Source organism: Dendrobates tinctorius, unplaced genomic scaffold, assembly GCF_039654945.1.
Source record: "Dendrobates tinctorius isolate UK_male_01 unplaced genomic scaffold, ASM3965494v1 ptg000445l, whole genome shotgun sequence".
Taxonomy (NCBI): Eukaryota; Metazoa; Chordata; class Amphibia; order Anura; family Dendrobatidae; genus Dendrobates; species Dendrobates tinctorius.
In genome coordinates this window covers 613,254-634,401 of record NW_027362107.1, presented here as the reverse complement: position 1 = coordinate 634,401, position 21,148 = coordinate 613,254, and the positions used below count along the sequence as shown (strand labels likewise).

At 44.9% G+C, this 21,148-nt stretch overlaps 1 protein-coding gene across 5 annotated transcripts in view; it reads right to left on the bottom strand.

Annotated features, from left to right (window-relative positions):
- The window catches only part of ABCC8 (ATP binding cassette subfamily C member 8), a 280,298-nt gene that overhangs the window by 243,812 nt on the left and 15,338 nt on the right, over positions 1-21,148 (bottom strand). For all 5 annotated transcript variants that reach the window (XR_012227547.1, XR_012227546.1, XM_073564298.1 and 2 more), the window contains exon 2: positions 2,046-2,187. Coding sequence is in view for 3 of the 5 variants with exons in the window: in XM_073564298.1 (XP_073420399.1) it covers positions 2,046-2,187 (142 nt within the window). In the remaining 2 variants the exon portion in view is untranslated. The remainder of the gene's footprint in view (positions 1-2,045; positions 2,188-21,148) is intronic.

Sequence of the window (21,148 nt, the reverse complement as noted above, 5' to 3'; positions counted from 1 at the left end):
ATCAGAGTCACTTGGCAAGTCATCAGGCACTGAATCCATCTCTTCTCCAGGTGAGGGGGTCTGTAGATAATGAACAGGCAAAGGCGGTCTGTAGGTGTTCTGCCTCCGTACACCTGGACATTGGAATTGCATATGCCCGGGCTGCCCACATCCATAGCATCTGCGCTCTGGGATTCTTCCTCCACGTCGTAGTCCCGAAGGTGGAGCAGGAGTAATGCGAGGCACAGTCACACGAAGGTCACCATGAGTTGATGGTCTAGTGGGATGGTGAATATTGGAGGCAGAAGGACCAGGGGCCGCCAGCGTTGGGGGGCTGGTAGTGTTTTTCTCCCTGAGTAGTAATTTTTTCCACTGAGGCTTGATGGTGAGAGCCTCATCAGCTAGAGCTGCAGCTTCCTCCACTGTTGCTGGTCTCCTTTCACGCACCCATTCCCGGATCTCAGCGGGGCACTTAATATAAAACTGCTCTTTTAGGATGACCTGCAGGAACGTTTCCCAGGTTATGGCCTCCTCTGCCTCCAGCCAGCGATGACATATATGTTTGAGTTTGTGAGCATACATCTTGAAGGACACTTCCTCATCACAGGCTAAAGTACGGAACTGAGTCCTGTAAGTGTCTGGGGTCACAGCATAATGTTCTAGAATAGTCTGTTTAATCTCCGCATACTCACAGTTCAACCGAGGGTCCATAGCTCTATAGGCTGCGGCAGCTCCACCCTCTAAGAGCCCCACAAGATGTCGGACGCGCTCCCTTTCCGGGACTTCCATTAATCGACACTGATGCTCAAAGTCCAGGAAGAAGCCCTCAATGTCACCGGAAGCCTCATTAAACGGCTTGAAGTCTTTGTGGGACACTCTGGGGAGTTCCCTCATGGGGGATGCTGTGGGTACAGTCTGTCTGGAGCTTCTCGCTGCCTCCAAAGTGATCTCCCTCTCCAGCATTGCCCTCTCCTCCATCCTGCGCTGCCTCTCCTTGGCTGTGTGCATGACCTCCCTCTTATCTTCTATGGTAGCCTCTTCTCCCAACAAGGCCATCTCCTCCTCGTACCACACAACCCACTGACTTTTTTGGGTATTTACCTCCGGCTGCCGTCTTTCCTCTCTTTGCTGTGAGGATCCTTCCTCAGCATCATCTTGCAGGTGAACTGCTTCCAAAGCCTCAATCAGCTGCTCCTTGGAGAGTCCCTTGTAGCTGACTCCCAGTTCACGGGCCTTTGTTTGTAGGTTCACCGCAGTCCACTTCTTGTACTCTGCGGTGCTGGTTCCAGATGTTGATGGGCCGTTGTCCTCCATTCCTTCTGCTCTGATCCCACCGCTGCCACCAGTTTGTGACGGGAGTATTCTCCAGAGCAAGGAGGGACAACGGCCTGGGAATAATCCAACAGATTTATTGACCAAAAAACAGGAAAAACACGAAGGTAATTTGCAGAGTTCCAAAATAAGTCCAGAGGAAACTGATTCGGGGGCACCTCCCGACAATCCTTGTGCCAGATCACAAAACCATAGTCCTTTAAGAGTCCCAGAAATCCACCACGATCACACAGAGGCCGAAGCTTCCTCAGACAGCCTCGTCCTTCTCTTTTAGCATCCAACTCACATCTGATCTTAAAGCAAGAATGTATTGTCAGGGCTCCTGGGATCAGTCCATCTGAAGGGGGGTAGGGGTCACACCTACTATTCAATGGTTTGGGTTTGGTCCATCAGAAGATTCTAGAAATGTAAGGGCTCCACTGAGTCTACAGGATGTGTATTGTAGGTTATCTTCTGCTTAGGAAAACAATAGCCACAGTTCCACTAGCTGTTGACACAAGCCTAAATTAGATTATGGTCCAGGTACATCACAAGACATTGCAAAGTATTGGGGGAAGGAGACATGGTTAATTTACAGCAAATGAACCAGAGGAAAGTTACATGACATATTATACAAAATACAGGACAGGGCAAGACTACAAATCATGACACGGACGAGCGGGAGATGTGGACGGGGAGCAGCATCGGCAGCGGGATCTCCAGCCGCACACGTAACGCCCGCGACAATCACTCACCCATCAGACACGACGCCCTCAGCGATCTCACAGACCGACACGAAGAGGAGGATGAAGGTCAGGATCCAGCGGACGTTGTGTCCCGGGAAATGCAGCCACGTGCTGTGATGTATGTGCACCTTAGAGCTCTGACTGCCCCAACCTGCGAGAGAGAGAGAGAGAGAGAGAGTGAGAGCAATCAAGAGAGAGAGCACAAGAGAGCAAGCGAGAGAGCACAAGAGAGCAAGCGAGAGAGAGAGAGTGAGAGCAAGCAAGAGAGAGAGCACAAGAGAGCAAGGGAGAGAGCACAAGAGAGCACAAGACAGAGAGCAAGAGAGCACAAGAGAGCAAGCGAGAGAGAGAGAGAGTGAGAGCAAGCAAGAGAGAAAGCACAAGAGAGCAAGCGAGAGAGAGAGAGTGTGAGAGCAAGCAAGAGAGAAAGCACAAGAGAGCAAGCGAGAGAGCACAAGAGAGCAAGCGAGAGAGAGAGTGAGAGCAAGCAAGAGAGAGCACAAGAGAGCAAGCGAGAGCACAAGACAGAGAGCAAGCGAGAGAGCACAAGAGAGCACAAGACAGAGAGCAAGCGAGAGAGAGCACGAGACAGAGAAAGCAAGAGAAAGAGCAAGCGAGAGAGCAAGCAAGAGAGAAAGTACAAGAGAGCAAGCGAGAGAGCACAAGACAGAGAGCAAGCGAGAGAGAGCAAGCGAGCACAAGAGAGCGAGAGAGCACAAGAGAGAGCAAGCAAGAGAGAGAGCAAGCGAGAGAGCAAGCAAGAGAGAAAGTACAAGAGAGCAAGCGAGAGAGCACAAGAGAGCACAAGACAGAGAGCAAGCGAGAGAGAGCAAGCAAGAGAGCACAAGAGAGAGAGCAAGCAAGAGAGAGAGCAAGCAAGAGAGAAATTACAAGAGAGCAAGCGAGAGAGCACAAGAGAGCACAAGACAGAGAGCAAGCGAGAGAGAGCAAGCAAGAGAGCACAAGAGAGAGCAAGAGAGCACAAGAGAGAGCAAGCAAGAGAGAGCAAGCGAGAGAGCAAGCAAGAGAGAAAGCACAAGAGAGCAAGCGAGAGAGCACAAGAGAGCACAAGACAGAGCAAGCGAGAGAGCAAGCAAGAGAGCACAAGCGAGAGAGCACAAGAGAGCACAAGACAGAGAGCAAGCGAGAGAGAGCAAGCAAGAGAGCACAAGACAGAGAGTAAGCGAGAGAGTACAAGAGAGCAAGCGAGAGAGCACAAGAGAGCACAAGACAGAGAGCAAGCGAGAGAGCACAAGAGAGCAAGCGAGAGAGCACAAGAGAGCAAGCGAGAGAGAGCACAAGAGAGCACAAGACAGAGAGCAAGCGAGAGAGCACAAGAGAGCACAAGACAGAGAGCAAGCGAGAGACCACAAGAGAGCAAGCGAGAGAGCACAAGAGAGCAAGCGAGAGAGAGCACAAGAGAGCACAAGACAGAGAGCAAGCGAGAGAGAGCAAGCAAGAGAGCACAAGCGAGAGAGCACAAGAGAGCACAAGACAGAGAGCAAGCGAGAGAGAGCAAGCGAGCACAAGACAGAGAGCAAGCGAGAGAGTACAAGAGAGCAAGCGAGAGAGCACAAGAGAGCACAAGAGAGCACAAGACAGAGAGCAAGCGAGAGAGCACAAGAGAGCAAGCGAGAGAGCACAAGAGAGCAAGCGAGAGAGCACAAGAGAGCAAGCGAGAGAGCACAAGAGAGCAAGCGAGAGAGAGCACAAGACAGAGAACAAGCGAGAAAGTACAAGAGAGCAAGCGAGAGAGCACAAGAGAGCACAAGACAGAGAGCAAGCGAGAGAGCACAAGAGAGCAAGCGAGAGAGCACAAGAGAGCACAAGACAGAGAGCAAGCGAGAGAGAGCACGAGACAGAGCAAGCAAGAGAGCACAAGAGAGCGCACAAGAGAGCAAGAGAGCACAAGAGAGCACAAGAGACAGCAAGAGAGCACAAGAGAGAGCAAGCGAGAGAGCACAAGAGAGCACAAGACAGAGAGCAAGCGAGAGAGAGCACAAGATAGAGCGAGCACAAGAGAGAGCAAGAGAGCACAAGAGAGAGAGCGCACAAAAGAGAGCAAGAGAGCACAAGAGAGAGCACAAGAGACAGCAAGAGAGAGAGCACAAGAGAGCAAGCGAGAGAGCACAAGACAGAGAGCAAGCGAGAGAGAGCACAAGACAGCAAGCACAAGAGAGCACAAGACAGAGAGCAAGCGAGAGAGAGCAAGCAAGAGAGCACAAGAGAGAGCAAGAGAGCACAAGAGAGAGCACAAGACAGAGCAAGCGAGAGAGAGCAAGCAAGAGAGCACAAGAGAGAGAGCAAGAGAGCACAAGAGAGAGCAAGAGAGCACAAGAGAGAGCAAGAGGGCACAAGAGAGAGAGCACAAGAGAAAGCAAGCAAGAGAGAGAAAGCACAAGAGAGCAAGCAAGAGAGAAAGATCAATCAAGAGAGAGAGAGAGCAAGCAAGAGAAAGGGAGAGATCAAGAGAGACAGCAAGATAGAGAGTTAAAGATAAAGAGGAAGCAAGAGAGAGGAGGCTGAGAGGTTAGGAGGCCAAGTTCGTCCACCACTGAGGAAGACACAGATGTGCAACGTGCTCAGAGACACGGCCAAGGTGAGGAGGCTGAGCCCGACCACCACTGAGCAAGACACAGAAGTACAAGGTGTTCCCTTTCTCTTCATATCCGCTGATCGTCCGCACTCTCTGTTCGGTATCAGATCAGGGATTGTGGTTTCAGGTGCTGCAGTTTTCGGTCACCTCCAGCACGTGGGGGCTTCTGCTTGTGTTTCTTATTCTGTCTTGTTTTCTGTGTATGTGGGATTACACCGTGGCTTCAGTGTGTGAATCTCATGTTTGTACAGTAATTGGTTTGTGTTTGTTATCACATCCCCTCGTCCCCTTCTTACAGCCCCTCGTCCCCTTCTTACAGCCCCTCGTCCCCTTCTTACAGCCCCTCGGCCCCTTCTTACAGCCCCTCGGCCCCTTCTTACAGCCCCTCGGCCCCTTCTTACAGCCCCTCGGCCCCTTCTTACAGTCCCTCGGCCCCTTCTTACAGTCCCTCGGCCCCTTCTTACAGCCCCTCGGCCCCTTCTTACAGCCCCTCGGCCCCTTCTTACAGCCCCTCGGCCCCTTCTTACAGCCCCTCGGCCTCTTCTTACATCCCCTCGTCCCCTTCTTACATCCCCTCGGCCCCTTCTTACAGCCCCTCGGCCCCTTCTTACAGTCCCTCGGCCCCTTCTTACAGTCCCTCGTCCCCTTCTTACAGTCCCTCGTCCCCTTCTTACAGCCCCTCGGCCCCTTCTTACATCCCCTCGGCCCCTTCTTACATCCCCTCGGCCCAATCTTACAGCCCCTCGTCCCCTTCTTACAGCCCCTCGTCCCCTTCTTACATCCCCTCGTCCCCTTCTTACATTCCCTCGGCCCCTTCTTACAGCCCTTCGTCCCCTTCTTACATCCCCTCGTCCCCTTCTTACATCACCTCGGCCTCTTCTTACAGTCCCTCGTCCCCTTCTTACAGCCCCTCGGCCTCTTCTTACATTCCCTCGGCCTCTTCTTACAGCCCCTCTTCCCCTTCTTACAGCCCCTAGTCCCCTTCTTACAGCCCCTCGTCCCCTTCTTACAGCCCCTCGGCCTCTTCTTACATTCCCTCGGCCCCTTCTTACAGCCCCTCGGCCCCTTCTTACATTCCCTCGGCCCCTTCTTACAGCCCCTCGGCCCCTTCTTACAGCCCCTCGGCCCCTTCTTACAGCCCCTCGGCCCATTCTTACATTCCCTCGGCCTCTTCTTACATTCCCTCGGCCCCTTCTTACAGCCCCTCGGCCCCTTCTTACAGCCCCTCGGCCCCTTCTTACAGCCCCTCGGCCCATTCTTACAGTCCCTCGTCCTCTTCTTACATTCCCTCGGCCTCTTCTTACATCCCCTCGTCCCCTTCTTACAGTCCCTCGTCCCCTTCTTACAGTCCCTCGTCCCCTTCTTACAGTCCCTCGTCCCCTTCTTACAGCCCCTCGTCCCCTTCTTACAGCCCCTCGTCCCCTTCTTACAGCCCCTCGTCCCCTTCTTACAGCCCCTCGGCCTCTTCTTACAGCCCCTCGTCCCCTTCTTACAGTCCCTCGTCCCCTTCTTACAGTCCCTCGTCCCCTTCTTACATCCCCTCGTCCCCTTCTTACATTCCCTCGTCCCCTTCTTACAGCCCCTCGTCCTCTTCTTACATTCCCTCGGCCTCTTCTTACATCCCCTCGTCCCCTTCTTACATCCCCTCGTCCCCTTCTTACATCCCCTCGTCCCCTTCTTACAGCCCCTCGGCCTCTTCTTACATCCCCTCGTCCCCTTCTTACAGTCCCTCGTCCCCTTCTTACAGTCCCTCGTCCCCTTCTTACAGTCCCTCGTCCCCTTCTTACATTCCCTCGGCCCCTTCTTACAGCCCCTCGGCCCCTTCTTACATCCCCTCGTCCCCTTCTTACAGTCCCTCGTCCCCTTCTTACATTCCCTCGGCCCCTTCTTACAGCCCCTCGTCCCCTTCTTACATTCCCTCGTCCCCTTCTTACAGTCCCTCGTCCCCTTCTTACAGTCCCTCGTCCCCTTCTTACAGCCCCTCGTCCCCTTCTTACATTCCCTCGGCCCCTTCTTACAGCCCCTCGGCCCCTTCTTACATCCCCTCGTCCCCTTCTTACATCCTCTCGTCCCCTTCTTACATCCCCTCGTCCCCTTCTTACAGTCCCTCGTCCCCTTCTTACAGTCCTTCGTCCCCTTCTTACATCCCCTCGGCCCCTTCTTACATCCCCTCGTCCCCTTCTTACAGTCCCTCGTCCCCTTCTTACAGTCCCTCGTCCCCTTCTTACATTCCCTCGGCCCCTTCTTACAGCCCCTCGTCCCCTTCTTACATTCCCTCGTCCCCTTCTTACAGTCCCTCGTCCCCTTCTTACAGTCCCTCGTCCCCTTCTTACAGCCCCTCGTCCCCTTCTTACATTCCCTCGGCCCCTTCTTACAGCCCCTCGTCCCCTTCTTACATCCCCTCGTCCCCTTCTTACATCCCCTCGTCCCCTTCTTACATCCCCTCGTCCCCTTCTTACAGTCCCTCGTCCCCTTCTTACAGTCCCTCGTCCCCTTCTTACATCCCCTCGTCCCCTTCTTACATCCCCTCGTCCCCTTCTTACAGCCCCTCGGCCTCTTCTTACATCCCCTCGTCCCCTTCTTACAGTCCCTCGTCCCCTTCTTACAGTCCCTCGTCCCCTTCTTACATCCCCTCTTCCCCTTCTTACATTCCCTCGCCCCCTTCTTACAGCCCCTCGTCCCCTTCTTACAGTCCCTCGTCCCCTTCTTACAGTCCCTCGTCCCCTTCTTACAGCCCCTCGTCCCCTTCTTACATTCCCTCGGCCCCTTCTTACAGCCCCTCGGCCCCTTCTTACATCCCCTCGTCCCCTTCTTACAGTCCCTCGGCCCCTTCTTACATTCCCTCGGCCCCTTCTTACAGCCCCTCGTCCCCTTCTTACATTCCCTCGTCCCCTTCTTACAGTCCCTCGTCCCCTTCTTACAGTCCCTCGTCCCCTTCTTACAGCCCCTCGTCCCCTTCTTACATTCCCTCGGCCCCTTCTTACAGCCCCTCGGCCCCTTCTTACATCCCCTCGTCCCCTTCTTACATCCTCTCGTCCCCTTCTTACATCCCCTCGTCCCCTTCTTACAGTCCCTCGTCCCCTTCTTACAGTCCTTCGTCCCCTTCTTACATCCCCTCGTCCCCTTCTTACAGTCCCTCGTCCCCTTCTTACAGTCCCTCGTCCCCTTCTTACAGTCCCTCGTCCCCTTCTTACATCCCCTCGTCCCCTTCTTACATTCCCTCGTCCCCTTCTTACAGCCCCTCGTCCCCTTCTTACAGCCCCTCGTCCCCTTCTTACAGCCCCTCGTCCCCTTCTTACAGCCCCTCGTCCCCTTCTTACATCCCCTCGTCCCCTTCTTACATCCCCTCGTCCCCTTCTTACATTCCCTCGGCCTCTTCTTACAGCCCCTCGGCCTCTTCTTACAGTCCCTCGTCCCCTTCTTACATTCCCTCGTCCCCTTCTTACAGCCCCTCGGCCTCTTCTTACAGTCCCTCGTCCCCTTCTTACATTCCCTCGTCCCCTTCTTACAGTCCCTCGTCCCCTTCTTACAGTCCCTCGTCCCCTTCTTACATCCTCTCGTCCCCTTCTTACATCCCCTCGTCCCCTTCTTACAGTCCCTCGTCCCCTTCTTACAGCCCCTCGGCCCATTCTTACATCCCCTCGGCCCATTCTTACAGTCCCTCGTCCCCTTCTTACAGTCCCTCGTCCCCTTCTTACAGTCCCTCATCCCCTTCTTACAGCCCCTCGTCCCCTTCTTACAGTCCCTCGTCCCCTTCTTACAGCCCCTCGTCCCCTTCTTACAGTCCCTCGTCCCCTTCTTACATCCCCTCGTCCCCTTCTTACAGTCCCTCGTCCCCTTCTTACATCCTCTCGTCCCCTTCTTACATCCCCTCGTCCCCTTCTTACAGTCCCTCGTCCCCTTCTTACAGCCCCTCGTCCCCTTCTTACAGTCCCTCGTCCCCTTCTTACATCCCCTCGTCCCCTTCTTACAGTCCCTCGTCCCCTTCTTACATCCCCTCGTCCCCTTCTTACAGTCCCTCGTCCCCTTCTTACAGCCCCTCGTCCCCTTCTTACAGTCCCTCGTCCCCTTCTTACAGCCCCTCGTCCCCTTCTTACAGTTCCTCGTCCCCTTCTTACATCCCCTCGTCCCCTTCTTACAGTCCCTCGTCCCCTTCTTACATCCTCTCGTCCCCTTCTTACAGCCCCTCGGCCCCTTCTTACAGCCCCTCGTCCCCTTCTTACAGTCCCTCGTCCCCTTCTTACATCCCCTCGTCCCCTTCTTACAGTCCCTCGTCCCCTTCTTACATTCCCTCGTCCCCTTCTTACAGCCCCTCGTCCCCTTCTTACAGTCCCTCGTCCCCTTCTTACATCCTCTCGTCCCCTTCTTACAGCCCCTCGGCCCCTTCTTACAGCCCCTCGTCCCCTTCTTACAGCCCCTCGGCCCCTTCTTACAGCCCCTCGGCCCCTTCTTACAGCCCCTCGGCCCCTTCTTACAGTCCCTCGTCCCCTTCTTACATCCCCTCGTCCCCTTCTTACAGTCCCTCGTCCCCTTCTTACATCCTCTCGTCCCCTTCTTACAGTCCCTCGTCCCCTTCTTACATCCCCTCGTCCCCTTCTTACAGTCCCTCGTCCCCTTCTTACAGTCCCTCGTCCCCTTCTTACATCCCCTCGTCCCCTTCTTACATCCCCTCGTCCCCTTCTTACAGACCCTCGGCCCCTTCTTACAGCCCCTCGGCCCCTTCTTACAGCCCCTCGGCCCCTTCTTACATCCCCTCGTCCCCTTCTTACATCCCCTCGTCCCCTTCTTACAGCCCCTCGGCCCCTTCTTACAGCCCCTCGGCCCCTTCTTACAGCCCCTCGGCCCCTTCTTACATCCCCTCGTCCCCTTCTTACAGCCCCTCGGCCCCTTCTTACAGCCCCTCGGCCCCTTCTTACATCCCCTCGTCCCCTTCTTACAGACCCTCGTCCCCTTCTTACAGTCCCTCGTCCCCTTCTTACATCCTCTCGTCCCCTTCTTACAGCCCCTCGGCCTCTTCTTACAGCTCATCCGACCTACGAGCCCACGGCATTGATAGGCATCAGTGAGAGTGGCGGCTATGAGGATGGAGATGTAGAGCATGTGGAGGAGACTTTGGCCAGGTGTCAGGTCAGTGTGTCCTAGGTATAGTGACAACCGGCACCCCCAGCATTCATCAGAGCGGGGCCGAAGATATGGAGGCCACAGCACTACGAAAATTAGGGAAATCTGAGCCAATAGTTGAAAATAACCAGATCAACCCCACGATGAGCAAAAGATAAGACCCCCCCAAGACCTGCTCTGTCCAATAAGCACGCAGGATTACACAGGAGGAGTCGGGAAATGTGCAGAGTGAAGATCTGGAGACCTCCGCACTGCTGAGGATTCTGCACAGTGTGCACAGTAATATGTACAGTCATACACCGGCACCGAGACACAGTATATACAGCCTGTGTGTCAGATATACACTCAGGCCGTATACAGTATATATACACATGAGACCCACTTCCTGCTACACTGCTCCAAGTACTCAGCAGTGAGGGACACTCACTTCAGGAGACTCTCACATCTCTTCCCGGATTTCACCACCATGAAGGAGGAAGAGAAAACATACATCCTGCTGGGGGAAGAAGAGAGAGCAGTGGAGATAGCAGCGCAATATGTGAGCGAATGCCATAGACTGCGAGAAAGAGAACTCTGATATGCCATGGACTTCTATGGCCCCCACCCTGGATATGCCCCAATCCCCCATCCACCTTCCCTATGCCATGGACTTCTATAGCCCCAACCTGGATCTGCCCCATCCACCTTTCCTACAGCCCCTTCCCAACATCCCTACAGTCCCTATCCCTATTCCCTTCTGTACACCTGCTTTGGCAAAACTAATGTGTATTTAGTCCTGCCAATAAAGCTTCTTTGAATCGTGAATCTTTATACACAGGCCGTATACAGTATGTACAGTCATATGTAAAAGTTTGGGCACCCCTATTAATGTTAACCTTTTTTCTTTATAACAATTTTGGTTTTGGTAACAGCTATTTCAGTTTCATATATCTAATAACTGATGGACTCAGTTATATTTCTGGATTCAAATGAGGTTTATTGTACTAACAGAAAATGTGCAATCTGCATTTAAACAAAATTTGACCGGTGCAAAAGTATGGGCACCTCAACATAAAAGTGACATTAATATTTCGTAGATCCTCCTTTTGCAAAAATAACAGCCTCTAGTCACTTCCTGTAGCTATTAATGAGTTCCTGGATCCTGGATGAAGGTATTTGTGACCATTCCTGTTTACAAAACAATTCCAGTTCAGTTAAGTTTGATGGTCGCCGAGCATGGACAGCCCGCTTCAAATCATCCCACAGATGTTCAATGATGTTCAGGTCTGGGGACTGGGATGGCCATTCCAGAACATTGTAATTGTTCCTCTGCATGAATGCCTGAGAAGATTTGGAGTGGTGTTTTGGATCATTGTCTTGCTGAAATATCCATCCCCGCGTAACTTCAACTTCATCACTGATTCTTGCACATTATTGTCAAGAATCTGCTGATACTGAGTTGAATCCATGCGACCCTCAACTTTAACAAGATTCCCAGTGCCGGCATTGGCCACACAGCCCCAAAGCATGATGGAACCTCCACCAAATTTTACTGTGGGTAGCAGGTGTTTTTCTTGGAATGCTGTGTTTTTTAGCCTCCATGCATAACGCCTTTTTGTATGACCAAACAACTCAATCTTTGTTTCATCAGTCCACAGGACCTTCTTCCAAAATGTAACTGGCTTGTCCAAATGTGCTTTTGCAGACCTCAGGCGACTCTGTTTGTGGCGTGCTTGCAGAAACGGCTTCTTTCGCATCACTCTCCCATACAGCTTCTCCTTGTGTAAAGTGCGCTGTATTGTTGACCGATGCACAGTGACACCATCTGCAGCGAGATGATGCTGCCGGTCTTTGGAGGTGGTCTGTGGATTGTCCTCGACTGTTCTCACCATTCTTCTTCTCTGCCTTTCTGATATTTTTCTTGGCCTGCCACTTCTGGGCTTAACAAGAACTGTACCTGTGTTCTTCCATTTCCTTACTATGTTCCTCACAGTGGAAACTGACAGGTTAAATCTCTGAGACAACTTTTTGTATCCTTCCCCTGAAAAGCTATGTTGAATAATCTTTGTTTTCAGATCATTTGAGAGTTGTTTTGAGGAGCCCATGATGCCACTCTTCATAGGAGAATCAAATAGGAGAACTACTTGCAAGTGGCCACTTTAAATACCTTTTCTCATGATTTGATACACCTGGCTATGAAGTTCAAAGCTCAATGAGGTTACAAAACCAATTTAGTGCTTCAGAAGTCAGTAAAAAGTAGTTAGGAGTGTTCAAATCAAGAAAATGATAAGGGTGCCCATACTTTTGCACCGGTCAAATTTTGTTTAAATGCAGATTGCACATTTTCTGTTAGTACAATAAACCTCATTAGAATCCAGAAATATAACTGAGTCCATCAGTTATTAGATATATGAAACTGAAATAGCTGTTACCAAAACCAAAATTGTTATAAAGAAAAAAGGTTATCATTAATAGGGGTGCCCAAACTTTTACATATGACTGTATAATATATACACAGGCTGTATACAGTACTAGCTGAAGAGCCCGGCGCTGCCCAGGCATAGTGACTAACAGTGGTTAGTTATAGCAAATTATAATTATCCTCCATCCCATAGTCCCGTGCCCATATACCCATCATACATATCCTCCATCCCATAGTCCCGTGCCCATATACTCGTCACACATATCCACCATCCCATAATCCAGTGCCCATATACCCATCATACACATCCTCCATCCCATAGTCCAGTGCCCATATACCCATCATACATATCCTCCATTCCATAGTCCCGTGTCCATATACCCATCATACATATCCCCCATCCCATAGTCCAGTGCCCATATACCCATCATACATATCCTCCATCCCATAGTCCCGTGCCCATATACCCATCATACATATCCTCCATCCCATAGTCCAGTGCCCATATACCCATCATACACATCCTCCATCCCATAGTCCAGTGCCCATATACCCATCATACATATCCTCCATCCCATAGTCCCGTGCCCATATACCCATCATACATATCCTCCATCCCATAGTCCAGTGCCCATATACCCATCATACATATCCTCCATCCCATAGTCCAGTGCCCATATACCCATCACACATCCTCCATCCCAGAGTCCCATGCCCATATACCCATCACACATCCTCCATCCCATAGTCCCATGCCCATATACCCATCATACATATCGTCCATCCCAGTCCAGTGCCCATATACCCGTCATACATATCCGCCATCCCATAGTCCCGTGCCCATCATACATATCCTCCATCCCATAGTCCAGTGCCCATATACCCATCATACATCCTCCATCTCATAGTCCCGTGCCCATATACTCGTCATACACATCCTCCATCCCATAGTCCCGTGCCCATATACCCATCATACACATCCTCCATCCCATAGTCCCATGCCCATATACTCGTCATACACATCCTCCATCCCATAGTCCCGTGCCCATATACTCGTCATACACATCCTCCATCCCATAGTCCCGTGCCCATATACCCATCATACACATCCTCCATCCCATAGTCCCGTGCCCATATACCCATCATACATATCCTCCATCCCATAGTCCAGTGCCCATATATCCATCACACATCCTCCATCCCATAGTCCCGTGCCCATATACCCATCATACATATCCTCCATCCCATAGTTCAGTGCCCATATACACATCATACATCCTCCATCCCATAGTACCGTGCCCATATACCCATCATACATATCTTCCATCCCATAGTCCAGTGCCCATATACCCATCACATATCCTCCATCCCATAGTCCCGTGCCCATATACCCATCACATATTCTCCATCCCATAGTCAACCATTGTGACATCATAATGAGGGGCGGGGCTTGATACACACACAGTTTCCCCAGTATGTAGATAGCAGGGCTGTGGAGTCGGAGTCGGAGTCGGAGTCGGTGCTCATTTTGGTGGAGTCGGAGTCGGAGTTGGAGTTGGTATAAAATGGACCGACTCCGACTCCTAAAATATATAATAAATTGGGTACAGTAATTCAATGCAGGATGTGCTGAATATTTTTTCATAGGAGTTTGGGAAAGTTATGAAATGTCCTATAAATGGCTGTTATATTCCTGATCTAAGGCTACATTCACACACAGCGTTTTTCCTGTGTTTTTTGAGGATACGTTTCTCAGCTGCAAAAGCCGATCAGATTTTTAAAAAACTGCATCACCTGAAAGGTTTTTGAGCTCATAGATAATGTTTTCAATAGCAAAAGCAGATTAGAAATCTGCTCTATCTATCCATATCTGTCTATCCATATCTGTCTATCCATATCGTATCTGTACCAAAAAGAATGAAAACCGGGTAGTACACCAATATATATTCTGTTCTATCTAAATATCTTGATTATTGGATCATAAAAATGATTAAATGTCTGAGGTTCACATTGTACTACAATAAATTTTTCATTTAAATATAAGCAATATATGTGTGGGAGTCGGAGTCGTGGAGTCGGAGTCGGAGTAAGGGAAATTGAGGAGTCGGAGTCACAGGTTTGGCTTACCGACTCCACAGCTCTGCACTATACACACACTATACACACTATATACACACACACTATATACACTATATACACTATACACACACTATATACACTATACACACTATATACACTATACACACTATATACACACTATATACACACTATATACACTATATACACTATATACACTATACACACACTATATACACACTATATACACTATACACACTATATACACTATACACACTATATACACTACACACCTCTATATACACTCACTGGCCACTTTATTAGGTACACCATGCTAGTAAGGGGTTGGACCCCCTTTTGCCTTCAGAACTGCCTCAATTCTTCGTGGCAGAGATTCAACAAGGTGCTGGAAGCATTCCTCAGAGATTTTGGACCATATTGACATGATGGCATCACACAGTTGGCGCAGATTTGTCGGCTGCACATCCCTGATGCGAATCTCCCGTTCCACCACATCCCAAAGATGCTCTATTGGATTGAGATCTGGTGACTGAGGAGGCCATTTGAGTACAGTGAACTCATTGTCATGTTCAAGAAACCAATCTGAGATGATTCGAGCTTTATGACATGGCGCATTATCCTGCTGAAAGTAGCCATCAGATGTTGGGTACATTGTGGTCATAAAGGGATGGACATGGTCAGCAACAATACTCAGGTAGGCTGTGGCGTTGCAACGATGCTCAATTGGTACCAAGGGGCCCAAAGAGTGCCAAGAAAAAATTCCCCACACCATGACACCACCACCACCAGCCTGAACCGTTGATACAAGGCTGGATGGATCCATGCTTTCATGTTGTTTACGCCAAATTCTGACCCTACCATCCGAATGTCGCAGCAGAAATCGAGACTCATCAGACCAGGCAACGTTTTTCCAATCTTCTACTGTCCAATTTCGATGAGCTTGTGCAAATTGTAGCCTCAGTTTCCTGTTCTTAGCTGAGAGGAGTGGTACCCAGTGTGGTCTTCTGCTGCTGTAGCCCATCTGCCTCAAAGTTCGACGCACTGTGCGTTCAGAGATGCTCTTCTGCCTACCTTGGTTGTAACGGGTGGCAATTTGAGTCACTGTTGCCTTTCTATCAGCTCGAACCAGTCTGCCCATTCTCCTCTGACCTCTGGCATCAACAAGGCATTTCCGGCCACAGAACTGCCGCTCACTGGATTTTTTTTCTTTTTCGGACCATTCTCTGTAAACCCTAGAGATGGTTGTGCGTGAAAATCCCAGTAGATCAGCAGTTTCTGAAATTCTCAGACCAGCCCTTCTGGCACCAACAATCATGCCACGTTCAAAGGCGCTCAAATCACCTTTCTTCCCCATACTGATGCTCGGTTTGAACTGCAGGAGATTGTCTTGACCATGTCTACATGCCTAAATGCACTGAGTTGCCGCCATGTGATTGGCTGATTAGAAATTAAGTCTTAACACACAGTTGGACAGGTGTACCTAATAAAGTGGCCAGTGAGTGTATACTGTATATACCCACACTATATACACACTATACACACACTATATACACTATACACACTATATACACTATATACACACTATATACACTATACACACTATATACACACTATATACACTATACACACTATATACACTGTACACACACTATATACACTATATACACTATATACACACTATATACACTATACACACACTATATACACTATACACACTACACACACTATATACACTATATACACACTATATACACTATACCCACACTATATACACTATACACACTATATACACTATACACACTATATACACTATATACACACTATATACACTATACACACTATATACACTGTACACACTATATACACTATATACACACTATATACACTATACACACTATATACACTATATACACTATATACACTATATACACACTATATACACTATACACACACTATATACACTATACACACTACACACACTATATACACTATATACACTATACACACTATATACACACTATATACACTATATACACACTATATACACTATATACACACTATATACACTATACACACTATATACACTATATACACACTATATACACTATACACACTATATACACTATATACACACTATATACACTATACACACTATATACACTATACACACTATATACACTATACACACTATATACACTGTACACACTATATACACTATATACACACTATATACACTATACACACACTATATACACTATACACACTACACACACTATATACACTATATACACTATACACACTATATACACTGTACACACACTATATACACTATATACACTATATACACACTATATACACTATACCCACACTATATACACTATACACACACTATATACACTATACACACTATACACACTATACACACTATATACACTATACACACTATATACACTGTACACACACTATATACACTATATACACTATATACACACTATATACACTATACACACTACACACACTATATACACTATATACACACTATATACACTATATACACTATACACACACTATATACACTATATACACTATATACACTATATACACACAATATATACACTATATACACTATATACACTATATACACTATATACACACTATATACACTATATACACTATATACACACTATATACACTATATACACTATATACACTATATACACACAATATATACACTATATATACACTATATACACTATATACACACAATATATACACTATATACACTATATACACACTATATACACTATACACACTACACACACTATATACACACTATATACACTATATACACACTATATACACTATATACACACTATATACACTATATACACTATATACACACAATATATACACTATATATACACTATATACACTATATACACTATATACACTATATACACACTATATACACTATATACACTATATACACACTATATACACTATATACACTATATACACACAATATATACACTATATACACACTATATACACTATACACACTACACACACTATATACACTATATACACACTATATACACTATATACACTATACACACACTATATACACTATATACACTATACACACACTATATACACTATATACACTATATACACTATATACACACAATATATACACTATATACACACTATATACACTATATACACTATATACACTATATACACACAATATATACACTATATATACACTATATACACTACACACACTATATACACTATATACACACTATATACACTATATACACACTATACACTATATACACTATATACACACAATATATACACTATATATACACTATATACACACTATATATACACTATATATACACTATATATACACTATATATACACTATACACACTATATACACACTATATACACTATACACACACTATATACACTATACACACAATATATACACTATATACACACTATATACACTATACACACTACACACACTATATACACTATATACACACTATATACACTATATACACTATATACACACTATATACACTATATACACTATACACACACTATATACACTATATACACTATATACACTATATACACACAATATATACACTATATACACACTATATACACTATATACACTATATACACTATATACACACAATATATACACTATATATACACTATATACACTACACACACTATATACACTATATACACACTATATACACTATATACACTATATACACACTATACACTATATACACTATATACACACAATATATACACTATATATACACTATATACACACTATATATACACTATATATACACTATATATACACTATATATACACTATACACACTATATACACACTATATACACTATACACACACTATATACACTATATACACTATATACACTATATACACACTATATACACTATATACACTATACACACACTATATACACTATATACACTATATACACTATATACACACTATATACACTATACACACACTATATACACTATATACACTATATACACTATACATACACTATATACACTATATACACTATATACACACAATATATACACTATATATACACTATATACACACTATATATACACTATATATACACTATATATACACTATACACACTATATACACACTATATACACTATACACACACTATATACACTATATACACTATATACACACTATATACACTATATACACACTATATACACACACTATACACACTATATACACTGTACACACACTATATACACTATATACACTATACCCACACTATATACACTATATACACACTATATACACACTATATACACTATATACACTATACCCACACTATATACACTATATACACACTATATACACACTATATACACTATACCCACACTATATACACTATATACACACTATATACACACTATATACACTATACACACACTATATACACACTATATACACTATATACACTATACACACACTATATACACTATACACACTATATACACTGTACACACACTATATACACTATATACACTATACCCACACTATATACACTATATACACACTATATACACACTATATACACTATACCCACACTATATACACTATACACACACTATATACACACTATATACACTATACACACACTATATACACTATATACACACTATACACACTATATACACACTATATACACTATACACACACTATATACACTATATACACACTATACACACTATACACACTATACACACTATATACACTATATACACACTATATACACTATACACACACTATATACACTATATACACACTATACACACTATATACACACTATATACACTATACACACACTATATACACTATATACACACTATACACACTATACACACTATACACACACTATACACACTATATACACACTATACACACACTATATACACACTATACACACACTATATACACTATATACACACTATATACACTATATACACACTATATACACTATACACACACTATACACACTATACACACTATACACACACTATATACACTATATACACACTATATACACTATATACACTATATACACACTATATACACTATATACACACTATATACACTATACACACACTATATACACACTATACACACTATACACACACTATATACACTATATACACACTATATACACTATACACACACTATATACACTATATACACACTATACACACTATACACACTATATACACTATATACACTATATACACACTATATACACTATACACACACTATATACACTATACACACTATATACACTGTACACACACTATATACACTATATACACACTATATACACTATACCCACACTATATACACTATATACACACTATATACACACTATACACACACTATATACACTATATACACTATATACACTATATACACACTATATACACTATATACACTATACACACTATATACACACTATATACACTATATACACTATACACACTATATATACTATATACACTATACACACACTATATATACACACTATACACACTATATACACTATACACACACTATACACACACTATACACACTATATACACTATACACACTATACACACACTATACACACTATATACACTATATACACTATACACACACTATATACACACTATATACACTATACACACTATACACACACTATACACACTATATACACTATACACACACTATATACACTATATACACTATACACACACTATACACACTATATACACTATACACACACTATATACACACTATATACACTATATACACTATACACACACTATATACACACTATATACACACTATATACACACTATACACACTATATACACTATATACACACTATACACACTATATACACACTATACACACTATACACACACTATACACACTATATACACTATATACACTATACACACTATATACACACACTATATACACTATACACACTATATACACACACTATATACACTGTATACACACTATATACACTGTATACACACTATATACACTATACACACTATACACACTATACACACTATATACACACTATATACACTATACACACTATATACACTATACACACTATACACACTATACACACTATATACACTATACACACACTATATACACTATACACACTATACACACTATATACACTATATACACTATACACACTATATACACTATACACACACTATACACACACTATACACACACTATATACACACTATATACACACTATATACACACTATACACACTATATACACACTATATACACACTATATACACTATATACACACACTATATACACTATATACACACACACTATATACACACTATATACACTATACACACTATATACACTATACACACTATACACACACTATACACACTATATACACACTATATACACTATATACACTGTATACACACTATATACACTATATACACTATATACACTATATACACACTATATACACTATATACACACTATACACACTATACACACACTATACACTATACACACACTATATACACTATATACACTATATACACACTATATACACTATACACACACTATACACACTATATACACTATACACACACTATATACACACTATATACACTATATACTATACACACTATATACACACTATATACACTATATACACTATACACACTATACACACACTATATACACACTATATACACTATATACACTATACACACACTATACACACTATATA